The sequence below is a fragment of the Microcebus murinus genome, chromosome 8 (assembly GCF_040939455.1).
Source record: "Microcebus murinus isolate Inina chromosome 8, M.murinus_Inina_mat1.0, whole genome shotgun sequence".
In the NCBI taxonomy this organism is placed as follows: domain Eukaryota; kingdom Metazoa; phylum Chordata; class Mammalia; order Primates; family Cheirogaleidae; genus Microcebus; species Microcebus murinus.
In genome coordinates this window covers 17,803,471-17,830,851 of record NC_134111.1, presented here as the reverse complement: position 1 = coordinate 17,830,851, position 27,381 = coordinate 17,803,471, and the positions used below count along the sequence as shown (strand labels likewise).

Genomic DNA, 27,381 nt, shown 5'->3' with positions numbered 1-27,381 from the left:
TCTTTGGTAAACTTTCTTTTCACTTACACAATGTGCTGTAGATATCTATGTCGTAACCACAGCTCATCACACTTGCTAGAACAGTACGATACCTCACAGCCTGATGTGCCTGGACTCACCCCATTAGATGTGGGCGTGCTATGGCTCTGGCCTGCCACCATCTCCGTGTGGGACTAACCACCCCTCCCCCAAGCCATGCAATTCTGTTCCCAATAGGTGGTTGGGGTGGTGCCAATCCTGACCCTGACCCACCCTCCTCCTACCTCTCTCTACACCTCTACAGATGGGCACATAACCCAGAGGACTACATCCAGTTATGGCTCAGTTGAAAGGTGACTTTGTAATCCAAGTCCAACCCCTCCGTTTTCTCCTTGACTCATCTGAGCTACTACTGAAGTTCAAGACTTTCTGCTGGAGTCACTAATCTGGGAGGGTGGAAATCTAGGGCTGCAGGTGGTTACCTGTGCCCTGTGATGACAGCCTGCTTCAGAATGACACCAGCCCAGAGAAGGTCAAAGCTGAGATTGGGGGAGGGGGGAAGAGAAAGAGAGAGAGGGAGAGAGAGGAGAGGGGCAGGGGGAAGGGAAAAAGGAAGGGGAGAGGAGGGAGAGTTGGGGAGAGAGGGAGGTGTCTTCTGAGGCCTGAATCCAGCTAAAGCTGGTTTCAACAATTCCCAGTGACAAGAGCCAACAAACCTTGTGCTGAAGCCAATCTGACAGAGATCCTCTCTAATACTGCCTCCCACAAGACATTTAGGACGTTCCAATTTTTGACAACTTAAACCAATGGGTGTCGTCTATCATGGCACCCTTGTAAACTCTGCAGTGGGTGTCTGAGCAATCTCTGTACCTACAGCCTTGCCTCTTCCTCCCTTCCTGTTCCCCAACCCCAGGGCAGCCTCCATGTTGCTTGACAAGATGTTCTTTGAAACAAGTATGTGACCATGGCAGTTTCCTCCTGAAAATCTGTCCCTCTTTCAGCATGAGGCAGGGCCCAGCAGAGCTGGCATTCCAGCTTCATTCCAGACACACCCCACTGATACATAGCTGTGCTCCACGCTGACCTACCTGGGCTGTTTCTCCATCTTATCTCATGCTGGCATGTGTCTGGCATGCCTATCGCTCCCTCCTCCCTCTAAGACTGAGGTCACATCACCTCCCGGTTGGGGGACTTCCTGAATCCCCAAGACTGGGTGTGCCCTTCCTTGGCACCCTCAGACCATGACAAGTTAGAGCCCTTATCACACATAACTGTCTCTCCTAGGGCACTCTATGCCCCCTGAGGACTGAGCCATGCTTTATGTACCTGACTTGTACCTGACTGCCAACAGCATATTAGGAATTAATTTTTTTTTTTTTTTTAGACAGAGTCTCACTTTGTGCCCAGGCTAGAGTGAGTGCCGTGGCGTCAGCCTAGCTCACAGCAACCTCAATCTCCTGGGCTTAAGCGATTCCTCCTGCCTCAGCCTCCCGAGTAACTGGGACTACAGGCATGCGCCACCATGCCTGGCTAATTTTTTTTTTATATATATATTAGTTGGCCAATTAATTTCTTTCTGTTTATAGTAGAGACAGGGTCTGGCTCTTGCTCAGGCTGATTTTGAACTCCTGACCTCGAGCAATCCGCCCGCCTTGGTCTCCCAGAGTGCTAGGATTACAGGCGTGAGCCACCGTGCCCGGCCAGGAATTGAGTAATTTTTGGATGCATAACTAAGTCAATGATGAATGCTTAATTCACTAGTATGACTGACTTTGGAGGTAGGTCTACACTAGTCAGCAGCAGAGGCCATGGCTGAACTGCCCCCCACATTATGTTCTTTACACACAAGCTCCAAAAGCAAAGCCCATTGTTGGCATTAGTCATTAGCTAAGGTAGCTCACACCACTCTATCCCAGAACCTAGCCTGATATATACTAAGTGTCCAATAAATATTTGTTGAATTGATAAATTAACATATTAGCATATCATTTTATCTAAGGCACAAAAATAGATGTTGGAAAGAAGGAAAGCAAATAAGAAATAACATAGTTTTAAATTAAAATTCTAACATCATGGGATTCTAACTTCATTCAACATTCGGCGCATTTACTGGGCACTTACAATGAGCCAGGCTACAACTTAGGAGTTAAAGATACAACAGTGAAAAAGATAAGCATGGGTTTCCCTTCATTAAGCATGTTCAGCTGGAGAGATGGATAGTAAGTAAATAAAATAATCCCAGTGTTGTACATAAAGAGGAAATAAACACAACTGGTTTTATAAACAATATAGAACCCTAGTTAATGTTATCATGCTAAAGCATCTAAGGATTCTTTTATGCAACCCCAAAAAAGGTGGCTTGATGGATGAAGAGAGGATTGGCATATGGATTAATATGTCATAGAACAAATAAACTGTTAGTGGTTGAATCTAGGATGTAGGTTTCTAGTATACATTTCTTCTACTTTTTTATGTTTGAAAAACATCATAAAAACATTGGGGAAGAATATTGGCTGCCGTCATGTTCATGAAATTTTTGCTGATTCTGATGATGAAACTGACATGACAGAAACAACTTCAGTGAAAAATAAAGTTATGTCACATAAGAAGAAATCTGGTTGTAAAAGCTGTACACAGTGACGTTATGCTTCAAACTTTACCAAGACTGATTTTTTTCCCCAAATGGAGGTGATTCTCTCTTCAAGAGAAAAGGCTGGGATACAGCTAGGGAAACCGTAATCTAGAGTTGAGCTGAAAAAATGAGTACCTGAACTGTTGACAGAAGGCATACGAGTGTAGATTTTTCAAGTGTCAAAAAGCAATTTAGGAGGGAATGGACTCTTTAGAACATCATTGCTCCTGAAGGTTGAGGCTCAGACCGAAGGAACTACAAGGCTGGCCCTATCAGTCATTGGTCTGCACAAAAGTGAAAGGCAAGAGTCCTCCTGATCCAAGTTAAATGCCAGCGAGACAGTCTGAATCACAATAGCTCTTTTGCCTGTCTCAGACTAAAAATAAAATGGTACACGGAAGCAATGATCCTTAGCTACAGTCAACAGGTTTATCACCTGTACGGATGGGAGCAAGCTCCTTCTCTACAATTCCTGTTGGTCAGGCAAAAGTTCTGATCCACAAGCCCCCATTCCAATCTGATCATGCAAATAAAAATGGCCAGGAGCCCCAAATCCTGGGAGAAATTCAAAGAATGTCAGTATCAATCAGGATGGTTTGAACACCTCTTGAGAGCCCAACCATGCAAGTTAAGTTCTGTGTGAAGACAGAAGAGATAAGCTGAGGCCACTGCCTTAAAAAGCTTCTGTAATCTTGCCTGTGCACCAGTTCTTCCCCTTGCACGGACTAAAAATAGGGATTTAGGGATTTTTGTTCATTCTAATTTAACTGATACTAATATTTTCTGAATGCCTACTATGTGTCAGGCACTCATCAAGATATTAGGGTTTTAGCAATGAACAATACAGATAACAATACAGATCCCCCCCACCCCCACCATTATATACTACAGAGTCCAGGGGAGAAAAAAGAAAATAAACAAAAGTGAAACATAAATGCTAGGTAGTAATAAAGTTAGGGAGGAAAATAAAACGGGACAGTAAGAAGTTGGGGAGAAAGGAGTTGCATTTTAAAAGGGAGAGGGTCATGATAAGTCTCACTGAAGTGACATTTGAATGAAAAACCTGGAGGAGGAGATGGGGAAGTCTAAAGGAAGAATGTTCTGGAAGATGGACAGCCAATGCAAAGGTCTCCAGACCTCCTACTCAAGCAACGGCCAGGCAGCTAGAGGTGTAGTAACAGATGGGGCCAGACAGGCGGCAGAGCCGGAGGCCCCCTGGGGCGACTAGGGGCCATACCCAGGATGTGTCTCACCTCCATGTTCAAGTTTTCTCTGCTCCATTTAACTGTGTCTGTAGTTTCTAAAGTAGAAGCATGATTTTTTGTGTACCCCCACAATTTGTTGAAAGCAGGCATGTGGAGAACAGAGACTCAGGCATCCCACAGATGGTCAGGAGATGTGTATTGAACATGTGGGTAAAACCAACAACCAAAGATCCCAATCTAACTCTTAAATTCACTCTCCTAAGGAACAAGAAAATACTCAAGCTCAGCCACCTCTTAACCCTTACTCAACTCAGGAGCACCTTACAGGGGTGTGGGAAGGGGTGGGAGGAGAAATGCGAAGACTGAACTAAACACCCCCCAAAATCCCCAGTCCCTGTTATATATAGCTCCCCGTCTTTCCTGCTCCAAATTTCCATGTGTACCCAGAAAGGCTGAACACTCCCCTTTAGTATAACATAGAACATGAGCACCCACCACAAGGCAAATTCTATTTCCACATTGTGAATGATTCCACACACACATGCATAAAACAAACCTATATAAACGAGACTTTGCTTAGACAATGAGGACATGTTCTATGGCAGCGATGTGAAAAGTGACACTTTCAAGGAGACTCGGTTTCAAAGGTTGTTGGAACATTGTGGGACATAAAAATAAAGTCCAAGATGAAACTTGCCTGAAACCAGGGAAGCGATAACGTCTGTTATTGCTACTTTCAGCCACAAGTCTCCAGGGAAAGAAAGGGAGGGGGAAAAAAAGATACAAACCTCAACATGATAAAGATGTTTTACCACTGCCGATGTTTTTACATAAGCCGGATGAAGTTGTGAAAGTGGGTGTCGCACAGATAATTTGAGCTACCCAAATACTGGATAATTTGCGGCGCAAATAATCAACTGTAGAGTTTTCTCTTCTAAATGGTACAGGCAAATGCCTTCATTTTGTTTTTTCTGTGTGGGCAGATTCCTTGCATTCATTTACTAAGGTATTTAATATAATGTACTTTGCCTGGGACTGCGAAAAATAAGAGAGACTGTGTTTAGGAGTTTAAAACAAGCAGTATGCACAGTAGACCACGGGGACAGACTTCAGTCCCGCATCTAGAGCCAAGCGAGTACCTGGCAACCACGGAAAAAGCAACAGTTAATTCTCAATAAGAAATAACAAAAGCATCCCCAAATAAATACAAATTAGAAGCTAGCCACTTGCCAGACCATAAAAGAGCCTTAGAAACCATGGTTTTCAAGTTGGAACAAAAAACGACATATTCAGTGGGGGAAAAAAAGAGATACAAAATTTTAGTATATATATTACAACTTGTTAAAAATATACCTGTGAAAAAGATAATAATGGCTACACTAGGATTAGGGGAGCCATTTTTGGTGAGAGGAAGGCTTTCCCTGTTTTTATAATAGCATTTCTTTTTTCTTTTTTTTTTTTTTATAAATTTGACCGGAAAGATGGATGAAATCATTTAAATAGAACTTGCAAGAAAAATAAATTTGGCTATAAAGGTGACTTGAAGGAGGCAGGAGTGGTGAGGAATCTGTGCGGTGCCTTCAGGGACTAGCAGGCTGTCAGGTGAGGCCGGGGCCAGGAGCTGGGGGGGACGTGGTGGGGGAATTGTGTCCAGAGAGCCTAGGGTCTTGAATACGTTGCCGTGGACTTTCGACATGACCCTGTGGACACAGGAAAAGCCCTGCAGCCTTTGAGGAGGAATCGCTTGATCCAAGCTGAGCTCTCAAGAGCTGGTTCTGGCAGCCACGGGGAGGCCTCAGTGCCCAGCTCGGAGGCCCTGCTAGCCTGTGAGCCTGGGGCAAAAGAGGAACCAGGGCCTAGAAGGAGGAACAACCAGATTTATCAACTTCCTAGAAAAAACCATCACTTAATATATCTAGTCAAATGGCCTTAGTGTTGTCCGACCACCCATCAGTCCCTCCGGAAGCTGCTTACGAAGGTGTCAGGAATAGTCTTATGTGGACACACTCTAAAATGCCCACTTGCAAACAGAACACAGAGAGAGAGGATGGTGCCAGGGAACTTCTGAGACTGGGGGAAAAACAATACAGAGAAACAAGGCTTTCCAATTTGTACAAACCCCACCTGCTTAGCCAGGCAATGAGTCACTGCTCCTAAAGTCGCAGCACCAGTGCATCCAATGGCGTGCGTTTCTCCTCGTCTTCCTGCTGGGCTCTTTCTAACACGCCTGCCCCCACGCTCCCTCTGCTCTGTACGTGGTGCTATGACACTGCCACATCTTACAGCGAGACAGCTGTGCCTGAATGCCACATTCTACAAGGAGAAGCCCTCCAGTTCTGCGGTCTCCAAACTTTCCTTCGGGCACCCCACCAGTAGAAAACAATGTAAGAACACAAGAGTCTGAATATACCCTCAATACACGTGCACATTTATACATCAACTATATAATGACCATTAGCCCATATATTAAGCAATAGCAAATTTGTTTCATTTTAAAAAATTAACAAGGAATAAACATAACTTCTGCTATTTTCTTCTCATCGTCTAAGGGATGACTTTTCCCTTCAGAACACCGTAATAGCTACACTTACCCAGAGGGGAAGGGAAGGAGGGATTCCACGTGGAAGGACTTGGCTGGACTGGACCCCCCCCCCCTTTCTCATATGGGAAGGAAGAGACCCTCTCTCAGGGATGCACCCAGGTTCACTGTGGACAGGCCCTGGACAGGCCCTACAAAGCAGGGTGCAGGAGATACTATTTTCTGCTGCAAATTCTCCAGCCCAAGCACACATCAGCACGATGAAGGTCTCAAACTGCTCCAGTTCCCTATTCATTGCCCTGTTTCCTCCATTCAAGACAGCCTCTTCCCTGAGAAAGTTTTCCCTCCACCTGTTACTTGATGGATTTAGCAACCACTGGTGATGACTGCCTTGCTCCACTGTCTCATTAAGAGTTTTAAAATGCTGATTTTCTAATTCTTCATTCCTTTTGAATTTATTAGATGTGATTTCCCCATGATTAACAACTTTCTCTCATCAACGATTTGATTATCTTAAAAAATAATTTGTGCTAGAAAAGTAGGATCAAAGCTGAATCCTTTCGCTTTATTTTTTGCAGTAATGAGTTGGTGTCCTAGCAACTTGCAAAGGTGACCCAGCTAGATTCTCTGGGTTTCTCTTGTCTGGCATGTTATTCTGGATTCTTGTAATACTCTCTGCCCGCACTTCTTGTATACTGAACATCTTGGCTCCTACACTGTACCTGTGACAGTTTCAAATTACGATATAAGTATTTCCCACTACCACTGTACAGTCAAAAGACTCTTTAAAAATCAAAGGAATTATTTTCTCTGTGTGAGAAGTTGACACCAACCTAATATGTCTTCAATTTTTAGTGAATGCTTTTTAAATTTTTTTACTGTGATAAAAAACACATAACATTAAATTTACCACCTAAACATTTTCAAGTGCACAGTTTAGTGTTGCTCAGTTTATTCATATTGTTGTGCCACACACAGATCTCCAGAACTTTTTCAACTTGCAACAATGAAACCCGAGATACGCATTAAACAGTGATTCCCTTTCTCCCTCCCTCCCAGGCCTTGGAAATGACTTTCCGCCGTTTCCATGATTTGACTACTTTAAATACTTCATGAGTGGAATCACATAGTATTTGTCCTTTTGCGCGTGACTGGGTTATTTTGCTTAGCTTAATGTCCTAGAGGTTCATCCACGTTGTAGCATGTGACAGGGTTTCCTTCTTTTTAAAGGCTGAATAATAATAGCCCATTGTGTGGACAGACCACATTTCCCTTATCCATTTATGTGTCCATGGACATCTGGGTGGCTTCCACCTCTTGGCTAACGTGAATAATACCGCAATGAATGTTGGGTGTGCACGCATCTCCTCAAGACCCTACTTTGAATTCTTTTGGGTATTTAATTCTTTTTAAATTATGTGAAACATTTACATAGGTCTAAAGTCAAAACAAAGTACATTAAAGATAAATTGACCTTCTATTCCCATCCCTGCATACCTCTCCTCCAATGGTAATCATTTTGTATTAGTTTATCTATCCTTCCATTGTTTCCTTTGGGAATACAAACTCATTCACATGCACTAACATATACACACATTCTTTCCCCTATACTTAACTTGTATAACAGGGAGTAGCTCTAAACTGCCCTGCACCTTGGTTTTTAATCATTTAATAATTCAAGATGTGTCCCTCCTTGAGTAGAGACTTTCCTCATTCCTTTTAACATACTTCACTATATCAATGGACCGCATTATTCATGCAGTCCCCTATGATGAATACTTGGGTTGTTTCTAATCTTTTCCTATTACAGATAGTGCCACAATAAATGCTCTTGTGAACGTACCATTTCTTATTTTTGCCCACATATCTTTGGGATAGATTCCTAGATGTGAGTCTGCTTAATTGAAAGAAAAATGCACAAGGAGTTTCACTAGATCTTGACAAATATCCTCACACAGGGGTAGTGTCATACTGTATTCTAACCACTGGGGAGAAAAGAACTGGTTTCTCTAAGAACAGCTATCTAACATTTGGATTTGTGCCAATCTGTACATGGGGCATTGGTGTCTTGGTGCAGTTTAAAACACTTCTCTTATTGTGAGGTTAACATCTTTTCACATGTTTGGAGCAATGCATTTCTTCTTCCTTTGAACAACAGTTAATAGCCTTTTCTGAGTTTTCTACTAGATGATAGAACTTTTTCTTCAATTTTTGGAAGATATATATATATATATATATATATATATATATATATATATATATATATATATATATATAAAAAATACTAGCCCTCAATCTGTGATATAATTTGCTTATGGTATTCCTGGTGGTGGTTTTGCCATATAGGTTCTTTTTATTTATTTTTTTCCTTTGTAAAGGCAGTCAAATGTGTCAATTTCCCCCTGATTTCTGAGTCAGAAAAATTGTCCCCCTCCCAGGTTAATAGAAATTAATTCTTGATTTAGTCTTCAGTTACATTTTAAGCAGTGCATTTCTTTCAATTGAATAAACCCACACTGCTGAAACCCTCCATCCATGAAGAACAAAACAGGCTTGCAGGACTCTGAATCCCAGCATTCCAAGACAGGCCTCTATACCGTCAGGAAAAGCTTCTCCTCTCTACATCCTGGAGGCAGGAAAACGCCATCTCTTGGCGGGCACACACACTGTCCCATCCAGGCTGTTCTGGCCATTGTGCACACAGATAACACTTTACTTCACCTGAAGTAACACACAGGTCACTCCTTAGGTTATTCTGTGCCACCTCACCCCAGTCCCTCAAAGTCACACGGCAAAGTCAAACCACAGGCTAACTCTGATCCAATGTCTCACCCTGCCAACTGCCATCTGTCACCTACCGTGCCAAAAATTAGTCTGCCCCCTGAACTGTGCCCCAGGGACAGCTTGCAATAGCAGGCTGATACAGCTCCAGGAATAATGATGTTTAGGATGCATATGGCGCACTCTCACAAATCTCAGCGAAAAAGAACATTTAAATGTGAGTTTTTAAATTATTCCCCTCATCAGCTGTACCCATTCCTAATTCTCCCTTCTCATCCCTAACGCCCAAGGATTAGTCCACTGTGTTTGCTGTTACTACATTTAGTGAACCTGGGAAAAGGGTACCTTCGTGTGACTGCCAATGGGGGAGAGGCAGCTACGTGGGGAAAGGGCGGGCAGGAGGCCCTCATGTCTTCACTCCACAAAACAGGTTCGGCAAAGGAAATCTCTGGATTAACATTATTCTGATAATTTTGGAAAATGAGAATTCTCCGCTCTGAGCATCCAAACACCCTGTTTAACTCATGCGACCTTTCATTTACAGAATAGGACCTCACCTTGTCACTAAGGCCTCCTGGCTTGAATAATAAATTTATTTTTGGCAAAAACACTGTCAAATTTAGTATCGGGCTTCACAGTGTCCTCAGATAATTAGAAATGAGGCTAGAGGCAGGTAAGCCAATAGTCCTAAGAAGAAATAGCAAATGTGGGAAAATAATACCAGAGAAACAGAGCAAGTTTAAGAGCCTAGCAGTGGGGGCCAGTTAGTTCCTTCACCATGCAGTGTGCTGCTCTCACTACAACACCTCGTAAAATCATCACTGCTACTGACAACCACGTCAGCAAGAGACGGTAAAACTGCATTCTGGGCCCAGGATTTAAGAAGCCCATAAAGTACAAAACTGAGTTCAAACAGTTCCGTTTTAAAAAGGCCCAATTTTTTCTTTAAAAAGTTTGATGCTTAAATAATTAAGATTTAAGCATTTGGAAAATGGATCTCTGCATGGAAGACCTCATTGCTCATTAATGATGAAGTGGATCCTGAACAGCTTCTGTGTGGCATGAGATGAGTTTGGTGCCTGCCAATCTAAAGTTGACGCAAAGTCCTTTCCCAAATGGTTTCTAATGACATTTCATAATGAACATTTTCTCCAGAACATTTCCAAGGCTTTCCACAAAATGCTTACATGGCCTTTCAAATTTCAATTACAAAAAAAAAAAAAAAAAAAATAGTAATTCCCAAGGCAAAGGTTTAACAGCCCACACTTCTACATCTAAGGGTCTTGAGAATCATAACCTCCAAATAGATGGCTAATTAATTTTCCCATCTATTGTTGGTGGCATTCTGGAAAGGAGAGGCAAAACATGAATACTCACGGAACATGGTATAAAACTGCTGAGGGTTCAGATTCCATTTTCCCCATGGGGTCTTGTGGCCTTTAGACTGGGCATAATTAGCATGATTAAACTCTGGTTCCGTGCCAAATGAATCGAGGACTCGGAGCATGCACCTGGAAGAAAAAAGTGATGTGTGTAAAACGACATCCTTGACCCCCAAAGTTCAAAAGGTAAAAGCTCTGTCCCTTCCTTCAGGCACTACTAAGACTGGACAAATACTTTTAATAGCAGTGGCAGCACTGGGCAAGTGCTGGGAGGTGCTAGAACAGCTCGTGTACTAAACATCTCCAGCTGCAACTTTAGAGCCTGTGCCTTCACCCAGCAGATATGACTTACTTCAGACTGGCTGACGGATCACAAAGGATCACTAAAACACTAGCAAAATTAAAAGTTCCACGAAATCTGGAACTAGGGACTGCCATGATCATTGCTACATACCCAGCACCTCACCAGGGTTGCGCATACAGTAGGTGACTAATCAATGGATGAAGAAACAAAGAACAACCATCTTCAGAGGTCTTATTCTATTTAAAGCATGTGTTCTCTCTTTCCGCTATCGTTCAACATTCTCATCAAGTAACTGGAGTATTTGATTTTAGGTAAAGCTTAGACTCTTGGAAATGGTGATTTTTATGTATTTGACAGTAATAGAACTTTACACTGCTTTCTCCTTAGATCCTGAAGAAATACACGTGAAGGTGTTTCCTTTGCTATTCCTCCAAAGCCTTCCAACAGAGCAAACTCTGTTCTACCACCTGTATTTTTGTGTGGCCTGTGAGCTTTTAAGGATCTGACTCAGTTTCTTCTTTTTCCCTACTATCAGGAAGTCGTTCTTCAACTCTTAATTCTACTTCAATATGTGAGTCAGGGGAAAAAAAAAATTCCAACCACCACATTGGATTTTCCAGGAAGCACCCTCACAAACCATCATTTTTGTGTGGTTTTCTCATTGGAGATCACCACCATTTGTCTGGACAAGGAAGAGGACAAAAGAAAGCAGGAAGGCCATAACCACAAGTGAAATACAAGCTGACCACAGGAAGAATTTTCTTGTCTGGGATTCTTGTGTGGCTCTAACACACTCTCATTATAGTGGCAATGTTCATTATATCACCAACCACAGGTCATCAGCTTGGCAGCTAATAGGTGGACAGAAATAGGAGCCCACAGCCCAGGAAGAAGAAAGCTAGGTCATTGCTTACTTTCCTTGCTCTTTGAAAACTTCAGAGCATTCTTTTCCTCTTCTTAATAAAACATACCTATTTCTTAACTTATATTTTTCACCTTTAAAATAGGATGCAAAAGGAACTGGTTGGAGCAGTATATTTTCTGAGGAAGATGGCAGTATTCAGGTCACAGGGACTGTGGTGACAGCTCTGCAGAAGGTAACCATGAAAGGAGGGGAAAGGACCAACGCTGACTTGTGGGGCTGCTCAGCTCCCAGAGAACCAGAGCTGGGATTCAGCAGCACCACTTTGCGAGTCAAAGATTACGGCTCTGTGCAGGCGCAGCAGGGGAAAACAGGCCACTCTGAGCGTAAGGAGCCGTGTCTTGAAGGCTTCGACTCATCTGCAATCAACTCCAGCAGTCTAATAATTGTCCCTTGGTATCTGCAGCGGATTGGTTCCAGGACCCCCATGGATACCCAAATCCAAGGATGCTCATGTCCCTTATATGAAATGGTGCAGTATTTGCATATAATTTATGCAAAAATTATACTGTACTGCTTTTTATTTATATTATTTTTGTGTTCTTCAAATATTTCGATTTACAGTTGCTTGAATTCGTGCATGTGGAACTACCAACATGAAGGGCTAACTGTATATTCCTTCTTAGTTTTGGATGGTGACCATCATTTTTAAATTTCAAAATATTAAGGGAGTACAAATTTTCTGTTACAAGAACACACCATATAATGCTGGATTCAGGGCTTTCATTGCGTCTGTCACCAGCACAGTGTTCACAGTATCCAATAGGTAAGTTTTTATCCCTCACCCACCTCTCAGCCTCCTCCTCCTCTTAGTTTCTAATGTCGTTTACCTCTTCATGCCTGTTGTGTACCCATTGTTTAGCTTCCACTTATTAGTGAGAACAAGTGATGTTTGTTTTTCCATTCCTGAGATACTTCACTTAGGATAACAGTGTCCAGTTCCATCCAAATTGCTCTGAAAGACGTTATTTCATTCCTTTTTATGGCTGAGTAGTACTTCATAGGGTGTGTGTGTGTGTATCCACCACATTTTCTTATGCACTCATGAATTGATGGGCGCTTAGGTTGATTCCATTATCTTTGCAATTATAAATTGTGCTGCGATAAACATTTGAGTAAAGGTGTCTTTTTGATAAAATGATTTCTTTTCTTTTGGGGAGATACCCAGTAATGCGATTACTGGATCAAATGGTACGTCTCCTTTTAGCTCTTTGAGGAAAATCTCCATACTGTTTGGCACAGGGGTTGTACTAGCTTGCAGTCCCACCAACAGTGTATAAGCATTCCTTTTTCTCTACATCCATGCCAGCATTTGTTGTTTTTTGACTTTTTGGTAATGGCCATTCCAACGGCAATAAGGTAGCATCTCATTGTGGTTTTAATTTTCATTACTCTGATAATTAGAGAAGCTGAACATTTTTTTCATAGGTTTCTTGGCCATTTGTTTATCTTTTGAAAACTTCTGTTCATGTCTTTTGCCCACTTTTTGATGGGACTGTTTTTTCTTGATTTGCATTCTTTGTAGATTCTGGATATTAGTCCTTTGTCAGATATGTAGTTTGTGAATATTTTCTCCCACTCTGTGATTTGCCTGTTTATTCTGTTCTTTATTTCCTCTGCTGTGCAAAAGGTTTTTAATTTAATTAAGTCCCATTAATTTATTTTTCTTGTTGCTGTATTTATCTCTGGAGGTCTTAGTCATAAATTCTTCACCTAGGCCTGTGTCTAGAAGACTTTTTACTACATTTTTTCTAGAATTTTTATAATTTCATGCCTTACATTTAAGTCTTTAATCCATCTTGAATTTTTGTATATGATAAGAGATAGAGGTCCTATTTCATTCTCCAGCATGTGGCTATCCAATTTTCCCAGCACCATTTATTGAATAGGGCATCCTTTCCCCTTGTTATCTGCTTTGTGGAAGATCAGTTGGTCATAGCTACATGGTTTTATTTCTGGGTTCTCTATTCTATGCCATTGGCTTATGTCTATACTTTTATACCAGTATCATGCTGTTTTGGTTATTATAGCCTGCTAGTATAATTTGAAGTCATGTAATGTGATGCCTCCAGATTTATTCTCTTTGCTTAAGATTGCTTTGGCTATTTGGGCTCTCTTTTTATTCCAAATGAAGCTTAGGAATTTTTTCTAGATCTGTGAAATAAGACATTGGCATTTCAATGGGAATTGCACTGAATCTGTAAATTGCTTGGGGCAGTATGGCCATTTTAATGATGTTGATTCTACTGATCCATGAGCATGGCATGTTCTTCCATCTGTTTGTGTCATCTATGATTTCTTTCATCAATGTTTTATAGTTCTCCTTATAGAGATCTTCCAACTCCTTGGTTAAGTATATTCCTAGGTATTTTATTTTCTTTGTAGTTATTATAAATGGTATTGAGGCCTTGATCTGACTCTCAGCTTGACTGTTTTGAGTATATAGAAATGCTACTGATTTTGTACATTGATTTTGTAACCTGAGACTGCTAAATTTATCCATTCTAGGAGTCTTTAGGATTTCCTTGATACAAGATCATATCGTTAGCCAACAGAGATAGTTTGACCTCCTCTTTCCTGACTTGGGTACCCTTTTTCTTTCTGTTGCCCGACTGCTCTGGTTAGGACTTCCAGTACCAATTCTGATAGTAGTAGTGACAGTGGGTATCCTTGTCTTGTTCCAGTTCTTAGGGGGAATGCTTTCAACTTTTCCCCATTCAGTATGATGTTGGGTATGGATTTGTCATAGATGACCTTAATAGTTTTGAGGTATGTTTCTTCTATGTCTAGTTTATTGAAGGTTATTTTAATCATGAAAGGGTGCTGAATTTTGTGGAATGCTTTTACTGCATCTACTGAGATGATCTTATGGTCTTTGTTTTTGTTTCTGTTTATATGGTAAATCATGATTATTAATTTGCGTATGTTGAACCATTCTTGCATCCCTGGGATGAAACCCACTTGATTATGGTGAATTATCTTTTTGATGTGTTGAATTCAGTTTGCTAGTACCTTGTTGAGAATTTTTGCATTTACATTCATAAGAGATATTGGTTTGTAGTTTTTTTTTGTTGTGTCCTTTCCCCTCTTTGGTACTAAGGTGATACTGGCTTCATAGAATGAATTAAGGAAGAGTCCTTTCTTCTCAATGTTATGGAATAATTTCTGTAGGATGGGTGCCAGTTCTTTGTAGGTCTGCTGGAATTCAGCTGTGAATCCCTTTGGTCTGGGGCTGTTTTGTTGGGAGATTTTTTATTATTGCCTTAATCTTGCTTCTCCTTGTTGGTCTGTTCAGAATTTCTATTTCTTCCTGATTCAGGCTTGGAGGTTGGGTGTTTCCAGGAATTTATCATTTCCTCTAGGTTTTCTAGTTTGTGTACGTAAAGGTTTTTGTGGTATTCATGGATAATATTTTATATTTCTGTGATATCAGTGGTAATGTCTCCTTTTTCATTTCTAATTGAGGTTGTTTGAGACCTTTTCTATTTCTGGTTAATCTTGCTAGTGGTGGCAACTGTATTTTTAACTTGGAGTTTTACTACTGTTATTTTTAATTTGGATAATTAAAAGAAATCCTGATAAGTAAAGTTTCCTGGTGGGGGTCTAACTGCTGAAAAGGAAGACTTTTGTACCATGCCTAGATGTAAGGTAGGTGACTCTTTGTGACAGAGGACTGGAATGTTTCAGATGTCTCTGAGAAAATTGAAATTTTACATCCTTTTACTTGAGGCTTTGGATTGGGAATTATTTTCTAGCATATCTAGGTTGGATTCATTAATATAAACCAGAGGCAGGAGATTGGTCTTTGTCAATGACAGGGGGGTTTAACATTATAGTTTTCCTTTCCTTCTCCAATCACATTCTACATCTGTATGTTACGGAATTGTGTGTTTGTGTCACTAATATTTATGCCATCTCTTTAACATCTTCTGTGTCTGGGGCTTCAAGAGCAGACTAATGACTTGAAAAGATATTTGCCTTGATGCCCAAGGCAGCTGGCCTTCCTAACAGGGACTACACCATTAATGCCAAATGGCTCCTGGAACATTCTCTCTTTGCTCTCAGCCAATGAAAGGGATGCTCACAGACTCCTTGATGGGTACTGCTTTCTAATTTGATGTTTGATATAAAACATGGCATATTTTGGACTATTTTCATCTTTCTTGTATGTCGTCAACGTTCAACAAAGACCTCACAGGAAGCAAAACAGGTATGAGTTTTGCAATACCCAGCAGAATACTATTTGCATGTAGGCATTTAAGAAACATTCAGTTGAATTTCCTGGTTCCCTATGCAAATTGGACAGAATTAACAAATATTTTTCTAAGATCAATAGGCCTTAAAGAGTTTGCTCCTAACTGAAAAATCAGCTGATGATGTTACATTCAGTGACATACATAAAATTAACCAAGATAAATACAGAATCCTGACAATTTCTAATTTTTAAAGGGGAAAGAAATTGGCAAGAAACTTCCAAGAGGACTTCATTGGCCTTTTGATGGCATCTTAGCTTTATCACAGCACAAAGACTGCAGGACTGAAGCACTAACAGACTTTCTGCCAGCTAATATCACTAATGTAGATGATTTATCAAAGAAAGGCTGATAAACATTGCACTTGTCCACAAAACCCCCTCTGAGATGGTGCCTTTTCATCCAACAAGAATCAAATACCAATCAACAGCAACCATTTTAATAACAAAATTGTCCTTTTTAATTGATCTAAACACTACCATTGAGAATACTTTTTCATCCAAATAGCCCTTCTTAATGCGAGGAAATGAGAGCCTAGGGATGCCTGTACTGCCTAGTTTCTTTTGCACATTTATCAGATGTCTGCCATTCACAAAATGCCAGGAAACAATGGCTCTGTTTGTGTTAAGAGTAAGAACCCCCACCCCAAGACAGGAAAACCCTGATGTAAAAGGTAGAGTGCTATCCTCATCCAAACCAAGTTTTTAATTTTGCTTTTTTAATATTCATGTACCATATACACTATTAAATATGGTCCTTAAATTTATTCACCTTTTAACATTTTTGAAAGAAAACCTTTCAAGACCACAAATAACAGAAAATATCAACTGCAATAAGTGCAAGATAACAAAAGCACGTAACCCTTCTTAAAAGAGTATTATTAAATTCAAAATGGACACTTTTGCTTGCTGAAGGCTGAGACTCACAGCTACTCTCATGGTGTTAAAAATTCATGTAAGTGTACAAGGAAGTGTTGGAGGTACAGTATCTTCGAACTAAGCCTTTTCTTGGAAAGGCTGAAAGAAATTGAAAAATTAATAGATTTAATTATATCATTCAATGTTATTTACTGCCATATTTGGATACAATGTAAAATTGTTTTAAATACTAACTCACAGTCCCAAATCCACACCCAGGGAAACACTGAGCTATTTGATTAAATAAAGACTGTGCAGAATACACAGGCACTGTAGTCACACTAACCACAGGCTCATCCTAAAAAGTGCAAGACCCCAGCATTCCGATAAGGTATTCTCTGATTTCCCTTCCAAGAATGGTGAGAATACTGATGAGGAAAAAGATAAGAGAAACAAATCATCTCAAACCTACGGGCTTCAAGAAATAACACTGCTCATATTTTATCAAAACTGTTATTTGATTAAACAGATGAGACGGGTGTAGGCATGCTGAGAGAGGAATGCTAAGTATTAGGGATGGTAAAAAGGAGGTTGGACGCTTGTTTTCTATTCCTAAGAAATCAATGAAAACAATGAATAGCCCTTGAAAGTAGAAAGCCACTGTGAAGAATTTGAATTTCAATTAGAAATGAGAAACACACTCCATGTAGTTCAAAAGATACTATTTGACAAACTTTTTCTACCTGCAATCATGCAACTGTTAGGAAAACAAAAATGAAGCGCTAAAAACTTTAAGGAAGAACAGCAGGTAGCACTTACTGGTAATGAACCCACGAGGGTCCAAGAGTTTTCTTGAATTGAGCGAGTCCTACGATATCAATATAAATGAGCTCGACGATTCTGTCTCCCACAGTTGGGCAGCCAGATCGGTTTCCTACAACTTTCTTCATGATTCTAGAGAAAAGGCGGGAAGAGGAAGGGAAGAAACAATTTACTTCAAGGTAATAAACTTGGCAACTTTAATAAGCAATCATCATCCCCCAAACCCTTATTAGAGATGATAGCATGGCCCTTCCAAAACTGCTACCTGTTCAATTCTTCCTACTCTCTAAGGCCAACCCAGGGCCCTGATTCTGACTCTTGCAAAAGCAAATGGTGGCATACAGACACAACCTTGGAAATCAAGGAAGACTGGGGTATGAATACCCCCCACACTATGTAAAAGCTATGAAGCCTTGGACAAATTATTTAACTTCTCTGAATCTCTTTGCTCATCCTTTAGAGAGGAGGATCAATATGAAGATGATGATACCAACTTCTCAGGGATTCTTTGTGCGTTTAAATGAGCTATTGAATAGAACGTGGCTAATGCAGACCAGATACTCAATGACTATAGCCCGCTGCTGAGCCTGTTCTTACTACCCTTACTAACTTCCTCTTTTTCTAAATTTCTTCACCTTCCTTGCCTATGTAGTATTAACTTTTTATACTGTCTTATACTATTCCCTAATTCTTTCTTGTATGTCAAATTTTTCCTTTTAATGGGGCTGTGTTACAGAACTGGCACTTTGGTTTTACTTTTTCATCACCTTTTCTCCCATCCAATCCATCCATACACACAAAAGCACCCTTGCACTCAGACGGTGACAATGGACTTGACTAGCACACCAACTTCACTTGTAGGAACGAACAAACTGCTGACCATACCGCCATTCATTCACTCATCAATCCTCTCATCCCAATCCCACTTGCACCCCACAATAACCCTTCATCCTACTCCTAAGGACAAGAGTCACAAAACAGGACTCTGCTCTCCAGTCCTGTAATGCCACCGTGTCAGCCACCCTTGCTCTCTCCTCTGGGTTTCTGAAAGAGCTAGATTCTATATAACCGATTTCTTCCCAAGAGGTGGACAACCTTTTCTGTGAAAGGCCAGATGGTAAATACGGTCACTTTTGCAGGCCATACGTCATCTGTCACAACTATTCTGCTCTGCCATTGTAGCACGAAGGCAGCTGTAGGTAATATATAAACGATGGGCGTTGCTATGTTCCCACCAAAGTTTATTTACGAAAACAGGCCAAGGGCTGAAGCCACAGTTGGCTGACCCCTGGTCCACCCTATGTTCAGTGGCTCCCAAACTTGTCTATACCCCGACATTACCTGGAGTCATCACAAAATACATTCAGTTGCATATGTCCTACCCCCACACAAAGGTCATGGTTTAATTATTGTGGGGTATAAATGAAAAGATCCTCAGGTCATTTTAATGTGCAGGCATATGTGGAGACTGCTGCTCTGTGTTGCTCCCCAAACCACCTTCTAAGATAGAGCACCTCTGGCCTGGCCCCAGCGTGCAGGAAGATTGCTACAGCAAGACCTCACTCAACACTGTGAAGCTCTCGGAAACAGGGACTCCAAGCCAGTCCTTGAATAACGTTGTTTACTTCAACCAGTTTCATTATGTTGTTGATGAAAAAAATTGGTTTCATTATCTGTCATCTCACTTAAAGTCCAAGAAGCTATCGGCGACATTAAATGAAGACTTATTGAACAGACTTTCCCTTGATCAACTGAGTCTCTGCCTTATAAATTCCCTGATATGCCTCGCCTGACCTCCCCAGGCAGGCCTTGTCCCTGGTACTTCCACAGTACTCCATTTGTTCACCCACCCACTCATTCATTCCTTCACTCACTCATTCACTAGTCATATGGGCACCCACTATGTACTGGGCACTATCTAGGTGCTAAATTCCCAGTGGTGAATAATATTCAGTTTTCTGCAAGCCCTGTGCTTACATTCTAGCATCTACACCTCAATCAGCACCGATGAAAGTGTAATTGGTATAATTATTATGTAAGACTAGTTATAATTATCAAAAGATTGTCAGCTTCCTGACCACATGCTGGTCATCTCAGTATGTCCTGCACCGAAAAACAGCCCACAGAAAGCACTGAGCGACTGCTGACCATATGCACGCAGCCACTTTAGAGGCTGTGTACCCCATGTGTTTTGAAGCAAGCAGGAGGCAGGTAATAGGAGGCAGCCTGTGAAATGGACCAGAGTGGTGATGAAGGGTTCGGGAGACTGCAGTTTCACCTAGCTCAGAGAGGAACATGTAGTACACCATGGTGAAGAGCACAGATTTTAAGGTCAGACAGATACAGGCCTTAATCCTGGCTCTCCCATGTAACCATGAAACCTCCCATGAAACCCTACACAGTGCATTTTTGGTTTGAACCTCAGTTTCCTCATTTTTAAAATGCAGACAGCAACAGCACTTACTACCAGGTGCTAAGGACTAAGTAAAACACACATAAAGAATGTAGTAGCCGGTGTACAGTAAGAAATCAAAGGTTAGCTGTCAAGTCACTATCAATATTATGGTTGTCATAATTGTTGACACTATCATAATTAAAGCCTTTATCACAGCACCTGGCATATGGAAATAGTTAACAAATGGTGGCTGATATTATCTTACTGATAAAATTGCTTTCATCCCAGCACACTGCCACCAACCAGGTGGGGACCCCAGACCCAATACTTGGACCTCTCTGGGTGTTAATGTCTCAGATGATAAAGTAGGAGCAGGGTGGAACATATATTAACACCCCTCCCCCATCTCTAGAATGTTCATTCAAGCTGTTTCTTCTGGAAACATTTGGCATATTTCAACATGGTAACTTGGCCATTGGGGTACAAAGTCTGCATGGGCGGTTATCCAGGAGTGAAAGGGATCGAAGCATCCTTGCTCAGCCAGCTGTGCCAATCTAAAATGGATTAAGAGAGGGCTGGAGCTAGGAGCAAATCTCAGAGAAACAGAAAACCCAGGTAGAGTTAACAGACTCAGAGTTGAAAGTTGGCTAATTGAAAAAGGATTGTATCAGGGCTCCCAGGAAATTCATTCCATCCAAATTAAATTATAAACATGAACCTGCTCTGTTTTAAGATTTTAGAGAGCTTGATGTTGAGGGAATGGTGTGAATTTCAGCAAGAGACAGGGAATTAGGAAAGTCAATAATATTTTGTGCTGCAGATGTTGGAAGCACCTGTAATAGCAGAGAATAAGCTCCTTAGTTTGAATTTTGTGGCATTCATTTATGAAGCCTCGGGAGCCTGCAGCTACAATGAAAACATATTATCCTTTTCACAGTGTATGTATTTAGCTCCTGAAAATAATCTTCTTATCTCCTGTTTAGTGAATTATCGCTTTCATTTTCCTCCACAAAAAATTACACACTAATAGAGGGCTTTAAGAGTTTACAATTTCTTTTTTGTATTCTGATTTTAAAATTGAAAAGTAATCTCCTTACTCCTTGAGCTCAGCCAGTGAAGCTGAAATCCTAATGTCATGGCCCAGTAAGTACAGAGATGTAATTAAATCACTCCACTGAACTAATTCACCAAGAGGGCCACCACTGAAAGCTGTCTCTGCAATCTTGAATCCAGATTCCTTGGTCAGGAGTCCCAGGTGAACGAGGACCTGGAAAACAAAGAAGAGGCATATGCCGGTTCACACTGAATAAAGTACAGACTCCACAGTAAGGCACCAACAAGTGATCAACCAATCCCAGAGTAACATTTAAGTCCCCAAAAAATCCCAATGTGGGAATGCCATTTTTCTAGAAAGTACAAAGAAAGGAAGGAAAGAATTTTTCATTGTTGCTTTAGAGAAATAAAATCATTATGGCCCTTAGTCTGGCTCTGAGCACGAGGTATGGATATAATTCTGCTTCTAAATAGCAAAGTATATTTATAAAATTAGAATTTAAAAAAGCCAGTCCAATTAAAAAAAATCTTTTAACAATACAGAGCTTTTATCCACAGTTGGAATTATTTTTTAACCCTTTATCATGGAAAATTTCAAGCACATAGAAATGCAAACATAGCAATATAATCAATGTCAATGTATTCATTACATAGCTTCAATAATTAATTCATGACAAATCTTAATTTACCCCTATTTTCTCCTAATCCCTCCAGATTATCTTGAAGCAAATTCTAGATATCATATCCTTTCATCTGTAAATATTTCAGTATGTTTCACAAAAACAAACTTTCCCTTTAAAAATATAAACTTAACATCACTATTATCCATAAGAAAGCTAATTATTCCTTAATGTCATCTGATATCTAGTTAGCATGTACACTTTCTCAACTTTCCCTTATTTTTTAAGTGCATTAGTGATTCAAGAGTCAGCAGGCACACATTATAATCACTTCATGTGTTTATTAGCCTCGTTGAACTCATCAGCCTATTTTGGGGGAAAGGTATACTATAATCCACTTATCAAAAAAAAAAACAGATTTTATTTCCAATAGAGTCTCCCACACTCTTGATTTTGTTGATTGCAATCTCAAGGTACCATTGAACAGATTCTTCTGTCCCTTGTATTACGGTAATTAGCTCTACAGACATGATCAAATTCAGATTTGATTCTTTTTAGCAATACTACTTCATAGGTGGTGCTGTGTACCTTCCACTGGTGAGAACAATGTCCAGGTGTTTGTTTTGGGATGTTACCACTGATGATTACTACCTGCAACTGTTGGTCCACTGGGGGTTGCAAAATGGTGGTAATTCTATCATTTCTTCTACATTTATTAGCTGTAATACTTCTATAAAAAGAAACTACCTGTCATCAACTATTGGGTCACCCTAAGATGACCCTACGGTTCGCATAGAAGGAGTCTGGTAAACAGTTGATTCTTTCTCTTTACTTACCAGTTTTCAGAGTAACGGATTTGTTCTTTAGCAGACTCTAATGACGATCCCTGAGGTTTATTTTTAAGTATATCATTATAAAATCATGGATGTAAACGTATTTGATGTGTTTCAGTAACTTGCACTTATTACTCTTACTGATTATCAAATTGTCCCACCCTGGCCAGCGAGACACTATTCAATTTGGCTCCCAAGTTATTTTGACACAATCCTAGTGGTCTTGGATACCTTCTCTGTCCTGGACAAGAATGTGATGTCTAGGCTCAACATGAGCACAGCTGCTGTTTCAGACCTCAATAAAGCCATTTTTCCAAAAATGTCTTATACCATCTCGTGGAAATAGCATTTAGAGAATGAAGTCTAGGGCTTAAGGGACTCTAGTTTGTCACTGTTTATAGGCCTTTTTGGTGGCCTGAGCTGGGCAGTTTATTTTTCTTCCAAGATAAAACAAATCATGAGTTCATACTGGTACTTCTGATTCAAGCTCAGGTTCACAGTATTTTTACATAACATAACCAATCATATATGGGTCAATTCCTCTTTCCCAATGCAAATCCCACTTCTCAAAGACACTAACATGATTACTCATTTGCTTTATCCCAATATTCACAGGAGATTCAGAATGAGAATATCAATACCACCACATACTACATGATTAATAATTGCTTTACGATATTTTTGCAGTTCTTTTTTGTCCTTTGTGATATCCCATCAGAAAGTTTCATTTACTGTGTTCTGAAGTTACTCAGAATAGTCCCTTTCTGTGTGCTTATAATCAAAACTGGAAGTACAGTTTGTTATATTTTCCTTCTTACTTTCAGGTTTTTGTAATTAAATTTTGTTTAACACTTATGCAAAATGGTTCTAGTGTCAAATCTACAATACAAATCTAGATACATTCAGAGAAGTCTAGTTTCTACACCTGTTGCCTCCACGCTAATCCCGCCTCCTGTTTAATCAGTTATTTTTTCTTATTGTGGTAAAATACACCTAATATCAAATTTACCATTTTAAGGCATACAGTGCAGTAGCATTAAGTACCTTCACACTGTTGTGCAACCCTCATCACCATCCATCTCCTTTATTTCCATGATTTATCTTCCCTTTTGTAAAAATGAGCAAGAAACATACATATGCATTACATGTGCATGTATATACCTACATGTAGATATAAATTCCCTCTCTTTTTAAAAAATAATGTACACTGTGTCGCAGCTAACTTTTTTACACCTTTTAATATACTCTGAAGATTTCTCCATAGGATTCTATGGAAATAGTCCTTATTTCTTTTTGCAGCTGCAGCATCTGACCACGTGTTCTTTCATATGCTACCATTTGGTGCCAGAATGTTTGATCTTGCTGTGCCACAAACTCAAGGGATCTAAGCAAAACTGACCTATCAAACTATGACCTGGTCTTGTAAGTGTATCTATATTTTCTTTTTCAAAGATATCAAATTAGTTTGATTAGGGATACCAAACTCATTTTTTAGTTCTTTTTAGATAGAGGAATAAACTGTTCACTTTGCTCAATTCTGAAATCAGAACAGTTCATCTGAAGCCATGCCATCTTATCTATAGTTAATAGGGTATAAGATCTTCTAAGCCTAGGGCTAGTCTAGAGGTTTTCCAAGCATCTTCCTCATAAACTTGACACAAACTGCCTCAAATCTAATAAAATGCCCATCCTAACACCAACTAACAGAGCAGCAATGAAACTCACTGGTTGCCCAAACCCCAGGGCTGACAAACAAAAATGTAAAATTGTCATGATATAACAGGAAGCTCTCAAAGGCTGGATTCAGGTGGAAACAAAAAGGGGGGAGAGGTTTCCTGACACCCTGAGAGAGACAGTTGGTTCCCAGGAAAATCTCACAGGCAGATTTTCTGCTTGGCTTCGCCCAAGAAACTCAGGCCAGTCCTTGCCAAGTCAGAGTACTGTAACTGGGGAAGGAAAACCCAAAAACAGCTGTATGAGAGACTGAGCAGATTCACCCTGAGGGAGTATCATTTGAGACATGACATGTCTCTTAGTCTTGTTTCCAAGCAATATCAAATTTTAAAAGAAAACTGGCATCTAACTGAACTGAATTAATAAGAAACTCACTTTCTTCCGCTTTCTCTTTTCAAGATTCTGCTTCTCTGCCAGGGACTTGATTGCCTGGATCCACGCGTCAGCCATTCGCCGGATCCGTAGCCTCATCCACCGGAATTCTTCATGCTTTTTCATCATACCGTAGAGAATATTAAAATCCGTGCGAATTTCCGCCTAGCAACAGAAATTTAATAAAATGATTAGAAGATAAAAAGTCAGAATGCATAATGGTTTTCAGGATGTGACATTTGAAAACTTGAAAGGGATAGTCAATTAAAATCGAGGGCTTCAAAAGTGGGTCTCATCTGCTGCACAGCTTTGACTTTAAGGTCTCAGGATTGCAAATTGAAGCAAAGGCCGCTGACTGTCGCTCTGCTGTAAGGGACATCATTAAAAAATTAGAAATTGAGAAAAGCAGCACAGTCCTTGCAAAGCCCTAAGCTATGTTAAAATGCAGTTTGTACAATGAGTATGCTTGAGGTACCTTGAAATTCTCCGCACCCAAATTTATTGTGCCACTTGGACAGACTGCAGAGCAGCAGGCTGCTGGGAGAACTAAAGTCAATTCTTAACAGGCTACCTGACATCGTGCAGGCTGCCGGAAAGCCTCTTTCTGTCCACAGGGTTTAATAGGGAAATAAATGCTCATCTTCTAGTTTCCTCCCAGTCCAAATGAAAAAATCATTTTTTTCCTAAGGAATTTAAAAGCCAGGAATACTATTTTTCCATCATTATTGAATACAATTTAAAATTCAGACCAGAAAAATTTAAAAGCCAGTAAGAGTATTTTTCCTAATATCCTGTATAATATAGCTGGACACAACCAGCTATATTCCAATGATTGGAATAACAGAGAAACATGATAATAACCAGTATTTATTTCACAGAACATCTCAAGCCAGCTGAATCATCTTTTAGCAGTCACCATGGCTCCTTTTAAACACTCATGTCCCTTTCTTGACTCGATTTCCCAAGATTCCCACAGTTTACAGCACGGGTCAGCAAACTACAGCCCTGGGGCCAAGTCCTACTCGGTCACGCTGCACCTTTTCATTTACATGTCACCTATGGCTGCTCTCTGGGCTAAGGTGACAGAATTGAGGCATTTTAATAGAGCCCATGCGGCCTGCAAAAATGAAAACATTTGCTGTCTGGCATCTTACTGAAAAAGTTTGCGGATGCCTGCTCTAAAGAATGAGGACTTAAGCTGTTAATGTGGCACACAGAGCCTCACCCAGTCCCCTTCCTTCCTACCTTTCCAACCTCGTCTTCTACCCCGTCTTCCTAAGCCCCATGGCCACGGCCCACTGAGAACCATGCACGCTCTACTCCCTCAAACTGCCAAGCCCTCACTTTCCCAAGGTCACTCTGACCTTGTATAAACTTACTTATTTTACATTCGGTTCCAAAGTAATCTTCTCTATGCCATCTACCCTGGCCCCTGAAGGCTGAGATTGCCTCTTCCACATTAATTCCCATAGGCCTGTTTGCCAGCTAATGTCACTGGCAGGGTCATTTACAACCACTGCCCTTAGCAGATCACCGAGAGCCTCAATACCTGGCACTGGATCTTACACCTATCAGTAGCTCATCATTTAGAACTGAGAGAATTGCTCAATTAATATATGCTAATTGGTTGACTAGTTTGGTCACCTAGACTTCTACAGGATGAGTGACAGACACTGTTCAGTTTAATACTATTTCAGATTACAGCTAGCATTTCTGGAAGATTCCACATGTATCACTTGGCATCTGATCTAAATGCACACGTCTAGGTAAGAGTTTTCCAAAATCACTTACCAATGAGTTATGATCAGCTTCTTCGTAGGGATTTTTTGCTCTCCAAGGTAAATGAGGACACCAATTTTCAACCTGAAAAACATAAATCAGTGACACTAAGTACACCAATTCATCTATAAATGAATTTGTATACGTACAATGCACTGAGAACAGTTCCTGGCACATAATAAGCACTATGTTAATGTGAGTTATTCTTGTTAGCCAAATTCCCATGATCTTAGCTAGCAATCCAGACACAAGGAGCCCTCGCTGATGAAACGGTAACCAGCAAAGATCAGAAGGAACACATGATTACACTTTACATCTGTCCTTCAAAGTACTTTACAGCGATTAATTCCTTAATCATTTAATCCTCATACCTCTCTACCAGAGGGAGAGGCAGTCTGATGGCAGACAGGTAAGAGACTTGAACATGGCCACTGGGGAACGAGACTGTAAAGGTGTCTCTGTGACTACGAAGCCAATGGACAGGAATGATTCATTATCTGCTGTGGTATATCTGGAAAGGAAATTGGATGGCATTTGAGCCAGGGAGCACAATCATTTATCCCAGAGTGAGGAATGCTACTGATCGTTTTAAGGCTAATTGGTCAAGGCTTCCCTCGTTTTCTGACTATTCATGTCACGCTACCTCAGGAAATAAGGCGGTAAAACCTATTGGAGAAAGAGATGAAAGGAAAAGGGAAAAAAAAAAAACCTTTGGTGAACTTAGGAGAGCCATTCTGGAAGATGGATTGTTCTGTCAATATGCAAGGGTTTAGAGAATTCAGGGGAGGGAGAAAGAGAAAGGAAAAAAAGCACCAGGTTTTATAGAAATTACTTCCACAGAGGTTACTGAAGACTGTGACACAAATTAACCATTTCTTCTAAAGATAAAATGAGAAACGCTTTAAGTAATACTGATGTC

The 27,381-nt window shown here is 40.4% G+C and overlaps 1 protein-coding gene across 5 annotated transcripts in view; it reads right to left on the bottom strand.

Annotated features, from left to right (window-relative positions):
* MGAT5 (alpha-1,6-mannosylglycoprotein 6-beta-N-acetylglucosaminyltransferase) overlaps nt 1-27,381 on the bottom strand; it is a 316,936-nt gene that overhangs the window by 88,558 nt on the left and 200,997 nt on the right. For all 5 annotated transcript variants that reach the window (XM_076005478.1, XM_012740066.2, XM_020288503.2 and 2 more), the window contains 5 exons: nt 26,475-26,546; nt 24,687-24,848; nt 21,169-21,338; nt 17,674-17,808; nt 10,514-10,647 (listed from right to left, as the gene is read on the bottom strand). In XM_076005478.1, the coding sequence (XP_075861593.1) occupies nt 10,514-10,647; nt 17,674-17,808; nt 21,169-21,338; nt 24,687-24,848; nt 26,475-26,546 (673 nt within the window). The remainder of the gene's footprint in view (nt 1-10,513; nt 10,648-17,673; nt 17,809-21,168; nt 21,339-24,686; nt 24,849-26,474; nt 26,547-27,381) is intronic.